Source organism: Epinephelus moara, chromosome 18 (assembly GCF_006386435.1).
Source record: "Epinephelus moara isolate mb chromosome 18, YSFRI_EMoa_1.0, whole genome shotgun sequence".
Lineage (NCBI taxonomy): Eukaryota > Metazoa > Chordata > Actinopteri > Perciformes > Serranidae > Epinephelus > Epinephelus moara.
The window spans coordinates 32,214,234-32,229,368 of record NC_065523.1 but is presented as its reverse complement, the minus strand read 5'-3'; the positions used below and the strand labels follow the sequence as shown (position 1 = coordinate 32,229,368).

Genomic DNA, 15,135 nt, shown 5'->3' with positions numbered 1-15,135 from the left:
TGTAAATAAGTCAATGCTTTAAATGCTTCTCTCTCCATGCTCCGTCTTCCATATTTAGTTCCAGAGTCCCAACGACTTCTCGCCTCCGTTTCGGTTCGGCACCGTCCCAAACGGAAGTACAGAGAGAAACATTAGGAACAACTACCCAGAGATGCACGGCTACATGACAAAGTTCCATCAGAGAAACGTCAACGAGGCTCTGCAGAGTCTGAAGGCCGGGTAAGAAACAGTTTCACTGTTAAACCGAATTTACAAAAAGATTTTCGTAATAAAATGAATTTAAGTCGGGCTTTAAGAAAACACTGATACACTTGAGTATACACTGTAGGAATTTTAGGAGAAAAGATAGAAAGATATAGAAGATAGACTTTATTAATCCCCGAGGGAAAATTCAATTGTTTTCACTCTGTTGTCATACACACACAGGCCCATGTGCACAAACAGGACCTGTACATGCATTAAATGGAGAGATGTCAGAGCGAGGGGACTACCTCAGACAGGTGCCCTGAGCAGTTGGGGGTCAGTGTCTTGTTCAAGGGCACCTCCGCGGTGCCCAAGCGGAGAGCTGGCACCTCTCCAGCTACCAGTCCATGCTCTGCTTGGTCTGTGCGGGTGATTGAGCCAGCGACCCTCTGGTTCCCAAGCCAGGTCCCTATGGACTGAGCTACTGTGACTAGCTATTTTGAAACCTGCTCATTTTTAGCGTTTCCTAACCATGTTTTCATGGTTGAATTTGAAATCTCAGTAGCTCTTTCAGTAGTTAACTACTCAGGGTCATGTAGTTTATGTAGTTCATTACAAACTACATATTCATAGTATTTTCACAATGTTTTTTCACACAATATGGCACCATTGGCCAGAGTTGTCCTTTAACGACAATCACCTGCCATTTGACTACAGTTACCCTGTTTTCCAACCAAGATGTCTGCAATTGATTACTATGGATTTCCTAAAAGTTTCCATTTGCCTGATTCCACCCCAATAATTTCTCCCCATCCTCTCCTTAAAACACATCCTCAGGCTGCCTAGGTGAGGACTGACCTGCCCTAGTCCCCAGTTCAAACACACGTACACTTTATTTCGTGTCAGTTCAATTGTAGCTCCATGCAAGAACTAGTAGGCCTAGTTAACGACTTCCCAACGCTGCATATTACAGTAGAAATTGTGAATAGTTTTAACAAAAAGAATCAATGCTTAAGTCCCCTGTTTTTCTCGTTCCTACTGGTCTTCATGTAAACATATTGTAGCTGAACAAGTCCAACAGTACTTCCACTCCCCCTCTTCACTTCTCATCAAGTGTGCCTTTTCACCAGTCTGTGTGCCAGCTCCAGCCTTTGGCAAACCAAGTGGAAGTCTATTACACTTATCAGCAGCTTAGTGCTATTTAGCAGGTTAATTGGAATGTTGTAGCTGTGATGTCTGACTCCAAAGTGCTAATTAATTGTAACCTATCTCTCTCTCTCTCTCCCTCCCTCTCTTTTTCATTAGCAAACTAGACGCTTTCATTTACGACGCGGCCGTACTGAACTACATGGCTGGCAGGGACGAGGGCTGCAAGCTGGTGACCATTGGCAGCGGCTACATCTTCGCCACCACGGGGTACGGCATCGCCATCCAGAAGGAGTCGCTCTGGAAGAGACATGTGGACCTGGCCATCCTGCAGCTCTTTGGAGACGGTGAGACGGCGTGCTGTTTCCTCCGCTGTTTTATTCATAGATGGTGCGCAGTTTAATGCACTCAGCAAGCAGAGACCCTGTCATGCATGCAGCTGTGCTGATGTGATGAGTTGTATAAATAATGACTCAAAGATGCACGAGTTAGTCACTGAGATAATGCAGTATGTTCCTGGGGAAGAAACAGAACTTGTTATTGACAGCTTTGAAGCAAACGTTTAAGGATAAGTCCGCCTTATTTCAACTGGGGTCTTATTTTATTGACTTGAGCCATTGTTTCTGTCAGTTAGAATAACGCTGTACTCAACAAGTGATGCCTACCTTACACTAGAAGACTCTCAACAGACTTTAAAAAGACTTAAGTCTGACAACTGAGTTTTGAGTCACACACTATAAGACTTTACAAAGACTGGGGATCTTGCAGGGTCACTGTTTTCAAGACTACAGCTAGATTTCTTTTGAGATTATTTCCCATTCTGCTCCTGGTGGAAAAAATTACACCAAACTCCCTTTAAGAAATCTGTCAGCAAAAATACATGACACTAGAAACAGATAAAAGATGTCATGTGTCGACAGTATTCTTATCAATTCGGCATCAAATATAATCTATAAAGATAAACCCTATTTTGCAAAAGCTCCAGCCTCCATTTGTTAGCTACTGTATTTTAGTGGGCGGAGTCCGTGGGAATGAGACGTGCTGGTTGGTGGATTAGGCACATGCTGAATTAAACACAGGCTCTTCTTCGCTCTACAAATCCACCAGTTTCTCCTTCTTTTCCATAGTACAAGAGAACCAAAACTTGTTCACGTTCTTGCGCCTCCCCGGAGTCCTCTCCATGTTTACTGTCTCCCTGGTGTCCTACTTCCTGTTAGGTGCTGGAGAGAGGGCAGCTATTGGTTGTTGACAATGTTTGTATGAGCCGGGACTTAAAACTTATGATTATATGAAACATGTTTGATTGTTTCGGAATATCAAGATGAGAAAAAGATTGACACCGTTTTATGACCACCTTACACAAAACGATTCACGAGATCATGGGAGCACGCGAGGTAAAACTCTTATGATTCCATTCAGACACAGGATAAGACAAGACGAGACGAGACGAGAGTAATGGTCATTCAAAAAGGGAAACTGGAAGACCGTCATGATGCTAGTTAGCCAGTTAGCACATTGACAGCACAATGTTGAAAGAATAGATCACCCTGTGCCAGTGAACAATAACACAAAACATCAACAAAAGTTACTCCTAAGAAAAATAACCTTACCTTATGCAGCAAGTTTGTTTTAATCTCACTCCCTCTTGACTGTAGCTGTTTGTTTACTTTCCTCACTTCTGTTTCTCTTCTCACGCGCTGAGCAGAACCACCAATCACGGTGATTTCATTCACTGACGAGCCACGCTGTCTCCAACCCAGATTCAGCATACTGAATAGGGCGAAAAAAGGCAGACACAGACCAACAGTGCAGAACACACCGCAAAGACTGGGGTGCTCACCAACGGCCCAGGGCCTTAATGGATAGTGAAAAGGCAACCAGAAGCGTTGAAGTGGGACACAAAGCAAAAACGTAAAGAAACGAAATTGATTAAGGAGGCATTGGTACATTTACGCGATATTATAACGTGTTTTATTAACATAATGTCAGTATTTTATTCTTAAATATCACTTTTCTTGTCAAAACTGGTATTTTACAACACCCCCAAACTGAACTGCTTACTTTGCAGGCAAAACTGAAAGTGAATGAAATATTCAGGCCAAACCGTCATTGCACAGTGAGACTGTGTGTGTGCACAGCTAAAGCAAGTACTGTATGGTAGGTAGGTCAAAGTTGAACCAGGACGTAAGTGTGTAAACTGTTATAGAGACAATATTGGTCAGATTTCAACCAATGACCTTCATTATTCCCTCCAAACAAGTTTGCCTAACCTGCTTTGTTTAAAACCGATGATGTCACCAAATCCCAGATCACAGCAGTTGACCTGGTGAGTACAGTGTTACAATAACCAGAATAAACGATGGCCAGACTGAAAGAAAAAAGATCCAAGTTGTGATAAACATGAATTATCCTTGAAGAGCTAATTCGAGGCGCTTGATTTACCCACCAATATGCTCTGAACAAATCTTGCCTCAGGCACTGCTGCAGGGACAAATAACAGTGGCTAAGTTTATTTCTCATGTGTAAAATACAACATTTTCAAGAACTCTAAACTCAGGCAAAAACAGACGTCTCAGTCAGAAAGATTTTAGGGTTTAACCCACTCCCAACTGAGCAGCATACAAACTGGTCGAGGGAGGAGAGAATCATAGTTCTTAATTAATTTCTGTGTCTGTGACCACAATTTTGGTGATTAATTGGCTCTGTAAGTCAAATCTACATGTAATTTCACTCTCATTATATCAAGAACAGACGGAAAAGGTAAGACGGCGCTGCTAGGAATATAACTCGAGATTTAGCTCCACCGTGGGGGCCCGGTGCTTTATGATCACGCTTGCCTTTTATGGGAGACTGTCCAAGCTCTCCAGGGCTTGTTCTTTTGAAACACTTCATTCCTGTCAGCTCGAGCTGGAGCATTAATGAGTCTCAGAACGAGCAGGGAATGAAATGAAATGTGCTCAAAATGTCCATTCCTAACCCGCACAGAACATGCTTTACGGTTTTCAAGAGAAAACTCCTGGTCATAAACAAGTCAAAATGTCACAGGGAGCAGCTGCTCGCTCAGTTTATCGACTCTAACAGTCTAATTTCACAATGTCCTGTTTTGATATACAGCTCAATGCAGAATGGGCAATGTAATGGAAGTTTGGTGTGTGTGTGTGTGTGCTTGTATGAGTTTGCGTGTGTGTTGTTGCTAGTTTATTTGGGCACGGTCCAGCGTGTTGTGAGCATCCTGAACCAAGGGCCCTCCGGGGCCCACTATAGTGCGTCCCAGTTAGGGGTGCCAGCATAGCTCCTGGTGTATTTCAACGCCGTGTGTGCATGAGTGCGCGGGTTTGTGTGTGTGTGTGTGTGTGTGCGTGCGCGCGCTTTCACATGTGAATATGGGTCAGGCCTTTAAAAATGAGCGAGCCTATGTGTGTAAGCGAGATAAAGAGAGAGCCGTGTAGAGATTCTGACTATTTATGACACAGGTTTATTTTTATCAACCTACATACAGTTCAATAAGACTGCTGTGTTTCTGATTTATTGATTATAAGTTTGATTATTACGTGTGTTAGTTTAGTGTACATGTCTGTTTTTCTATGAGCACATGTGTGTTTGAATATGGGTCGGCTCGCAGTAACACTCCCACTGTGCTGCTGCGAAAGCATTCATACAGGAACCAAGCGGCCCTGTCTCGCCACCTCTCAGGATTTCAATGTCACTTTGCCACGCCTCGCCATCCACTCCCCTCCTGGTGGCCTAGAAAGCGATGAGACTCACGTGGAGAGCCCAGTGGCCTGGTACGAGGGCTGGAAGGGAGTCTGGACAGTCTGACGCAGGCCCGGGCAAAAAATACATCACAGCTGTCGTGAAAAAGAAACAGCAGTTTTGATCAGTGGTTTTTTGATTGGCTGTTGGACGGAAAGTTTTGGAGTCATTTGCAGAGCATGTTGAGTTCAATGATCTTTTGCCCTTGACACCAATGTTGGACCTGTTGCATCATTTCAGAGATGCCAGGCATCAGTGATGAAAGTTTTGGGTTTCGATTCGGCTTTTGAATCCAACTGGCAATAAAGATTATGAGCTGATGGAGAAACAAACTGAAAGCATGATGTTCTTACTAAACAGACAGTCCACTGCTGTCCTTTTACATTTTGTCATTCAAGTCAGCTCAGTCGTTATTCTTTCAGTTGAATCATCCAGTGTCCTTTATTTTATTCCCCTTGCTTTATTGTCAGCGTCTGAAATAACTTTTTTCACTCCCTGCCACTGTGGCGGTCAAGTTTTTTTTTTTGTCTGCCACTCAGAATTTTTATCTGCCACTTCTGAAATCCATGAACTAAATGGAGGAATCACAATACGTTTATTTAGATATCATGTAATGTAAAGAATGATGTTTCATTCACTCATAACGCCTGGAGCTATTCCTTCAGACAAAATTAACACGTGGGTAGTGAGGTGATAGAGCAACAAGTGGGCGTGTGTATTATGTGTGTGCACATCTTTTTATTAATGGTTATTGGTTAGAGTTTGGTGAACTTTGACTGTCAATCAAAATGAGTGAGGTTCTGTGGCTAACAGCGTTGCTTTTATAGCATTTCCGATGTGCCTTTCTGTTGTGTAAAAGCTTAAGAGCATAAAAGTTAAAGGAATAGTTTTTGGAAAATATGTTTATGTATTTTCTGCAAAGGAGTTGGATAAGAAGATTGATACTGGGGCGACCTCTAGCTCAAGTGGTAGAGTGTGCGCCCCATATATGCTGAGTCCTTTGCAGCAGCCGGGTTCACTTCCGACCCACGGCTTCCCGCTTTCTCACCTTTCCTGTCTGTCTTCACCTGTCTTATCAATAAAGGCAAAACGCCATTAAAGGAAAAAAAAAAAAAAAAAAAAAATAGAATTAAAAAAATTAAGTGAGGTTGATACCACTGTCATGTCTGTAAGGTAATTATGAAGCTACCGTCAACAGCTGGTTAGCTTAGCTTAGCATAAAGAAATGGTTTGCACACATCCCTATTTTAAAGTAGTAAAAAGTTTTTACACTTAAAACATGTTCATTAGAGAATTTAGAAACACTGGTACAGTTGTCATCTTTTGTTAGCCATGCCAGCCTATCCTCCTCTGTTTCCAAGCTAAGCTAACTGGCTGCTGGCTTTACGTCCATACACATGCTGCGTCTTTAATTGCCTAGAAAATATGAGGTATGGTGCTGGGTGCTACTCTTGTGCCTTTTTTGTGCCAGCTTTCAAAAGCGCGGTGGCAGGTTGCGTCTGCAAAGCAACCTTAACAAGCATCGTATCATAGCAGAGCTGATCTTCATCCAGACTCTGTTTGTGTGTAGGCCTATCGCCCATGGGGCAGATGTAAAGCACTGGTAGTCATGCACTAAAATGAACAACTTCTCCATATTTACCACAGACTGATATTTACAAAAGAAGGGAAAGATATCTGCCAGCTGTGATTGGTTTATCCTCGTCACCTGATTTTTGGTGCACACTGCTGCATTCCAAAAGTTGAACACAGTTCAGGGCGCAGCCGTCGTGCCATGAAAAACAGGTGCTCGGGAATGCATACGCACCACATCTGTGTCGCTCTGCCATTTGAGCTCGCCCTGCCACATCTATATTGAAAATAATGAATTTTAGGACGCAAAAAATGAAGCATGTGTACGGCCCCTTTAGCTTCACATTTAACACACAAACATAAAATGGATATTGATGTTCTCATCTAACTCTTTGCTAGAAAAATGTGTTTCCCAAAATGCTGAACTACTGCTTTTAAGTTACAAAATAAAAGTCTAGGATTGACTCTTAAATAGCAGTTGAATGCCTCAACAGTCTAAATAAACACGGAAAAATCAACTTGCCGAGACCTCAGGCTTGCTAAAGATGAGTACAGAAAACATCCCAAAGTCAAATCAGCAGGCGGGTAGGCTCCGCCTTCTCATTTGCACTCATCATAGTGTGACTGGCTTGTACGCCAATCAGCTCCTTGTACTAACCTCAGCATATGTTGCTTATGGCATATGGCTTAACGTGTTCAGGCGGAACTTGCGCTTGGTTCCACATTACGTTCATCAGTCTACAGAATATACCAAGTATTCTGCGTGTGGTTGCATGCATCACACTGTGACCCTCGTACTGGGACAGTTCAACACACGAACCGTTACAGCTCTGATTTTTTGTGATAGAATAATGGTTGGCTGTGATGTATTAGCAACCCCCACAGATGGAGGATTTTACTGCTTTCATGGGAGCTCAGCCTCCATTTGCTCTCAATAACTCGAACCCTGATTTAGAACTTCAGAGGATGAAGAATGTTACTCACTCAGGAGAAACAGAAGAATGAAGTAAAGATAAAGTGTAATACAGAATATGAGTGTAGATTTTACAAAAGTCCTCGGTGCTTAGACACCAGAGGGGGACTTTTGTGACTGAGGGACATCTAAGCGGCAGCAAGATAAATCCCTCCATGTGTCTAGACACTGGTGGTGGTGGCTGATGACTTTGAGACTGATGACTGATGAGGTGAATGAGGCTGAATCTGAGAAGACTAGGCGGTGATGGGGAGGTGGAGAGTACACGCAGCTGAAGCATGAACGAACTGCGGGTAGAAAAAGGACCATATTTAAAATGAGGAGCAGTGAGATGATAGGCTGACAGAGATGGCGTGTTGCTGTGCTATTGGTTGATTGTAGATCAGCTGTTGAACACTGACAGCCAGAGAATGAAGCATGAAAAGATATTGTCTTCCTGACTGAACTTCCACAAGAGCTTCATTTGTGTTTGAAAGCTCTGGAAAAGCTAATAAGTTGCCCTTTAGTAAAAAAAAATGATTTTGTCAATCCTCCTGAAGGTCAAGCATAAACATTCATGTTCATTCACTGTATTATTTTGATTGTAATATTGCTTTTTGACAGCAGACATTCTGACATGTCACAGTAGGAAATGCCCGGGTGTAAAAAATATAATTAACAATGTTTCATGGTTGGAGTGGAGAGCGGAGCCATCGTTAATGTCATTAGTCACATCTGGGCTTTTTCTACGGTAACATGTCAAAATGTCGGCTGTGAAACAGGCCTGTCAGCACGGTAATATAGTCGAGACTAGATTTTTTGTTTGTGAAAAGGGTATTTCAGGTCTTAGTGTGTGCTGTGTAAAAACACATTCACCAGTTTACAACACTGTTATAGTTGCTCTGGAAAAATGATTAGTTTAATAGTCCTCCTGCCTAACTTCATCAAGCTGCTGAAGTGGACTCTTTATTAAAGGCCATTTTTTACAGTGTTGGAGTTGCTCGCAGTCATGAGCACTCAGCGTAAGTGTGATGACCTGGATTTAAATCCAGTCTGGGACAATTGTTGCTCTCCCTCCATGTTTGCTCTTACTTTCCACTCTGTCCAAAAAACATAAAAAAAGGCGTTGATATTTTAGCAATATTTTGTAAACATATGTTTATTGATTTTAAACATTTAAAAGGTTGCACAAACATACCCCCCCAAGATAGAACATAATCACAGGTAGGTACAGCACACTATCCTCAAATTAGTTTGCATCCTTTATCTAAACATTACGTTTTCAAGGCGTCTTCAGTGTCACCATTTTTTTTACAAATTCCCAAAACATTTCCCAAATATTAATAAGCTCTGAAGCCCTATTTCTCACTATATAGGTGAGTCTTTCAAGAGCCAAACTCACTGTAAAATCCTTCCACCTACAACCAAGAGGGGCAACTCACAATCTTCCAGCAGAGTGCAATTGAACGCCTCGCCTGTTGCAAACAGAATTCAACCATTGTTTTCTCTTTCCTAGGCAGGATGGAAGTGTATGGAAACATGTGTAACAAGCAGAGCCTAGGACTTAAAGGTCATGGGGATGAGGTCATCCAGGACACAAACTGTAGTACCGATCTCCAAAATGTTTTCATCTAAACACTCAAATTTGCTGTGATGTTTGTTCTCATTAACCAGTTATATTGTAGTAATCAGTCGAGTGTTGATGGTTTGAGTTTGAGTCTTTGCACATATTGTATGCCAGTCACTCTCTAAAATGTCCTCTTGTAAGTCTTGAATCTATTCTGTTCTCTTACTATCCATGTTGTCCTTATGATTATCAAACAACTGACGGTATAAATTAGACATCAGACCTTTCCTAAAGCAGTTCCTTACAGAAAATGCTTCTAATGTGGACAATGACGCTGTAGTATACCTGCCAGGCAAGTGGCGGTGTGACTTTGTAAAAGTGATGTGATGTATAAACAAAATGGCAACCGCACAAATGTTTGCCTGGACGGACGAGGAGGTGGATTTACTACAGTAAGTCTTTACTTTGCTGGAGAAGCGTTGATAAATTCAACAGGGTGAGCAGCACAAACAGAGCTCGGGAGTCCGCCATTGTTGTTGTGATGGTCGACTTTCTCACACATGCCGTACCGTAATGTGCATGTGCGAAAAGTCTCTGTTTTCAGAGGAACTGCATATTCCAAGTTTGGTGCTGTCTCCAAATAAAATGCATTCTGGAACCCGTTTTAAAAACATTGCGTTATCAGGCACCCAAAGTGCCGATGTTGTGTCAACTAAATTTTACCGTTTTCGGTTGAAATTGTCGTATAAGCAGGACCTAAGTTGTTAAAACTTGAAAAAATGTTTCTGTGGCAAGTCATATTTCAACTTCAACTCATCAAATGACATTAGATCGTTGTCCCTATAGATAGAGATCCTGTACAGTACAGAAGCCCTTGTTTAAATTTTCCTCTTTTACTGAAAAGAGTTTGCTAAATAAGAACAAATGACATCACGAACATAAACATAATAATGTCCTTGTAACATTCACAAACAACCGCCCAAAGAGTGTGGCCCAGAACTTCTCAAGAGCATCTTTACAAAAATAAACTGAAGTCACTGTGTTGATTCGCTCCTGCCATACAAATGCCGGTGCTATCGCCCAGTGTCGCATCAAAACGACTGCATAATGCTCGCACTTTAGTCCATTTCTCAGCAGATATAAAGTAATGGCTGCTGTGTGATTGTGTCTGTAATTTTGCCTGTGTGCATGTGAGTGTGTAAGTGTGTGTGTGTGTTGCCTCTCCTCTGAGTTGGTATGCTGTGGAGCTTCTCGTCGATGCTCAGAGGCCAGCCAGTGCTCCGGTGCAAGAGTCATGCTGACGTGCAGCGACAACGGCTGAATGTATGATTAATTAAGCGACGCCTGTCCTGCCACGGTCGGCTTTGATAGAGAACAGCTCGTGATGAAACAGAAGGTGACCCACAAAAGAGACCAGAAGCTCAGGGACCAGCATCAGATGCACGGACACACAAACACACAAACACACAAACGTGCACATGCATACATATGCAAGCACTTGTTTTTTGTACAATTTGCATAGATACAGGCACATGACGACGCTGAAGCTTTTATATATTGTGTGATAAACACTTAGAGACACGGTTATTTGCAGAAATGAATACAAAAAAGATCAATGTAATTAACATGTGACCAATGGCGCGTGTTTGTCTCTTCCTGTGTGCAATGAAGCTGACTGTGAAATTCAAGGCTGTGTTTCACTTCTAACTCCCCTGACCCCCTCTTCCCACCGCCTGCCCGCCATCTTCCCTCCTCTCCTCCTCTGTTGCATCATCTCTCCATCCCTCGTGCCCTCCAATACCCATCCTGTTATTACATCATATCCCTTTTCTCTCCTTTATATTTTACATTCCTTCCCACTTTTTTCACACTCTATTCTTTATTTCAATTCCCGTACAAATCATAAAAACACTTCTCCACATGTCATCATCATGCCCCATCCTCTGTCTCGTCTCCATTCCTTCTTCTGTCCCACTACTTCTTTGTTGTTGCTCCATCAACTACCATCCCTCCTTTCCTTTGTCCTTCCTTTCGTCTGCCCATCCTCCCCCCCGTGTCATCACATTCCCTCCATCCAGGTGAGATGGAGGAGCTGGAGTCCCTGTGGCTGACGGGAATCTGCCACCACGAGAAGAACGAGGTGATGTCCAGCCAGCTGGATGTGGACAACATGGCCGGTGTCTTCTACATGCTGGGCGCCGCCATGGCTCTGTCGCTCATCACCTTCATCTGCGAGCACTGGTTCTACTGGCAGCTGCGCTTCTGCTTCATGGGCGTCTGCTCCGGCCAGCCCGGCTTCGTCTTCTCCATCAGCAGGGTGAGACAGGGAGGGGAAGGGGAAGGAGGGAACATCGAGAAAATGTGCTCAGACTTTAAATGTTGTCAAGATGAATAAATCATAAATGTATTTTTCTGTATGGCAAAACACAAAAAGTGGAATATTCCCCACTGAGAGACGTCCATGAGCTTTTCATGGGTTGTGCTTCTTAACAAATATTCTGACTGACAGATTCTGATTGGCAGCCATTTCTGTTCAAGTCCAGCACACAGGAGCTGATGCATTTCACACCATGCTTGTGTCTTCGAGCATCAAATCAAGCATAAGCCCAGTAGTATCACACTTGACTACCTGCAGCACTCTCCAAATTTTGCAGGGATATTAATTTAAGGGTGACTTAAATGTTTAAAATGTAACTCCTGAGATAAGAAAGATCACATTATTCCTCTCATAAAGGAAAAGTTGCACCTTTAATCAGTTCTGTACACTCAGTTAGTCTGGTGTGACCAGTAGCATGGTGGCTAATTTAAGATAACGTTAGCAAACTTTAGATCTCACTGCTCTCAAATCAGCTCTTGAAGCACTGGTATTTGCAAGATTTCAGATCAGATTTGTGTGTCCAGACATCAGCAATCTATCTGCATGGGTTGCTGTGGTAACAACATAGGCATCAGTAGCTACGTAGCAACACTGATGACACAGCTTTCCAACATGGAAGCATGAGAATTCTCCATCTACAAACAACTAATTTTGGCGTCTGTCCACAGACTGTTGTTCCTCATGTTGTCCTTTATAGCTTTCGCTGGTAGCAGCATGGGCCTGGTCAGCACTTCGTCACTCTGGATTTGACGTTGTTGTCTCGTATTGTGTTAAAAGATACTTTGGAATCCGATTTGAGCGTCTGGACTGAGATGCATCTGTAGAAATTGGATTTGAATTGCATTTCAGACCACTTCCAAATGTGGTTTGGATCACTTCTTTTCTGTCCAGACTTCCTAAAATTAATCTGGATACAATCTGGACATGCCAGAAAAACTATTTGGGCTGACAGTCTGAACAAGGTCCGTGAGTTTTCTGTACTTGAGCTACTGTACACTTTTTTTTGCACATACCAACAATGGTAAACCACACACACCTGATAGCACAAGATAAACCCTGATTAATATTGTCAGCACTCTGTAGCATTCTTGCTTTAAGATATAATCTTTGCTTATATCATGAAGTATGCCAGAGGCAGAGCCAGATGTTTTAGACGTTTGGGGCACAGCTCAAACCTTAGGGGGCCCAGGGTCCTGCTTCCTTAGGGCATCTTTTTTTCCCATTTACAGCAGCTATATGCACTATTCTTCAACCCATCTGAGATAATAGCCTGACTAAAAATCTGTACATCATCTGGGAAAAACATGATAATAGCCAAGGAAAAAAAATCTGTAGAGCTTACATTCTATTTTGTACAGAACATAAGTAGTGTAGGAATTTAATCAGCATTACTAATCTTGAAACCTGTTTTCATTATACTGTGCTGGAGTGGAGTTCACAGAATGAATGCTAAATCTGCTACAACTGAATCCATGCCACAATAATCAGGGCCGTTTTAATAGCAAATCAGAGCTCCCCAACAATGCCAAGTAAATGTGGTCCTCAATACTGTGAAGTGAATAAGAGGGTGCCTTCACACCTGTGGTTTGGTTCATTCGGTCCGAAGCAAGTGGAAAACAATGATAAATTAATGTATGTCGCTCTGGTCTGGTTCCTGTTCACACTGACTTCTTATAAACAAATCAAGAGGAGTAAACATGAAGTTATACAGACTGACAGGTGACCTGTTGATTAGACAGTTTTGGCATTTGTCATCCTGCATCATCAGGACCCACGCGGGGAAATCAAATTCCACTGACTGACAGACGTTTACGCCGCACTTTGATATTGTTGATGCTTATATTAATGTTCTTTGGTCACAGTGAGCTCACACCCACACACAAAAAACCCTCATTATAAGCATTGTTAGTATTATTAGACTGCAAACAGATCTCACGTTATGAATAATGAATGACGTGGAAACAGGACGAAAAGGAGGCGTCGTGTACCGTAATGATTCGGAGCTTATTACTGTCACACACATTGTAATGGACATAATAAAGTGAAAATACAATCACTGCAGTTTTTAACAGCTTTTTAATCAGGAATAAACCTGCGCTGACATGCATATGTGTTACCATGGTTACCAAATGATAAGCATAAATAGGTTATAGCCTATACATGACCTCCTGAGGTATAAAGGGGAAATAAAGGGAGTAAATAGGACAGAATGGGGTGAGGATGTAGAGAAAGGTTTGAGGAATTAAAAGATAGATAGAGGCCGATAATCAGCAATGAAAAACCCCTTTAACACAGAGACCACGCTATAGACACGCGACAACGGCCCCTCTTTATTCCTCCTTTGCATTTTTACACAAAACCAAACAACAGCGGCATCAAGACGCTCCAGTGTGTGATTATAGACAGCATGCTGGCATCACGAATTCAAAAGAGGCGTGATGGGCGTGACATGTAACACAACAGTGTCAGCCTCTAGAATGACATATAACATATGCGTTGGTAGCACTTTATAAACAATAACAATGGCATAACATGCCAGTAACACTCATTTACCCCCTCTGTTATATGGCAGCTGATCCTGCCCTCTGCTCGGAGGGTAAGGAGCTCACAAATCTCGTTGTTTTTCCAATTTGTGGAAGTTTTTGACCACTGTTCTTTTCTGAGGTTGCCGCTAACACATCTTTGAAGTGTCACAGCCGTCCAGCCCATGGTCCTCTCCTGTCAGCTGTCCTGTTTATACAGACACTGTTCCGATGCTGTTACTATCTCCTATGATGGCTTGAGCGGGATTTATACTTGTGCGTCAGCCCTATACAGAGTCTACACCGTAGCCTACGCATGTGGCCTATGTCGTTGTGAGCATTTCTACTTGTGCAGTGGTGTGTCTGTGTCACTCTGCAGTTACACCATCAAAACACTAGTCGGTGGCGGGGTTTCTGTGAAGTGCTGCAAAGTTTAGTTGATTCAAAACACACATTAAACACACATTTCCCCACAAATACAACATGCTAACAATATTAGCATAAGCCTATGGCATTTTACATTGTATAAATTAGCATAGCAAATAGCGGAGATTATGAAGCCTGAATAAATCACACAGAAGACTTAAAATGCTATTTTTGTGGAGGCTTTATTGTCTTCACAATTTATTGTTTCTTATCTGTGAAATAAAATTGAATAAAATCTTTGTTTCCACTGAGGGAAATGGTTTCAGCTTACAAAAATAGACAGGAGGTCTGCGTCGCTGCAACGTGTAGTTACATTTCTGGGGAGGTGCACGTCAGGCTACAATGTTGGGTATGGTGTAGGCTCTGTGTTGATGCAGAAGTATAAATCCTGCTATAAAGGTAAGACAACTCTGTCTCCCCATTCTGCGATCGTACCTTATTCACAGCACGGCGAGGCGGCATTACGGCATAATATTCCCACCTTGAACAGGCAGTGTAAAAGGGGCTAAAGAGCAATGCTAGCATGAGCCAAAGTCAACAACTAACAAGCACACTTTCTCAGTAGGATTGTCTGTCGTTAACAATAAATCTAAATAGTTTATATCTCTCCAATTTATTCCTGCGTCACCGACTCGTC

The 15,135-nt window shown here is 42.4% G+C and overlaps 1 protein-coding gene across 1 annotated transcript in view; it reads left to right on the top strand.

Annotated features, from left to right (window-relative positions):
• LOC126405365 (glutamate receptor ionotropic, NMDA 2B-like) overlaps window positions 1–15,135 on the top strand; it is a 205,327-nt gene that overhangs the window by 172,451 nt on the left and 17,741 nt on the right. The window contains exons 14-16 of the mRNA XM_050069073.1: window positions 59–219; window positions 1,489–1,676; window positions 11,252–11,490. Coding sequence (XP_049925030.1) covers window positions 59–219; window positions 1,489–1,676; window positions 11,252–11,490 — 588 coding nt within the window. The remainder of the gene's footprint in view (window positions 1–58; window positions 220–1,488; window positions 1,677–11,251; window positions 11,491–15,135) is intronic.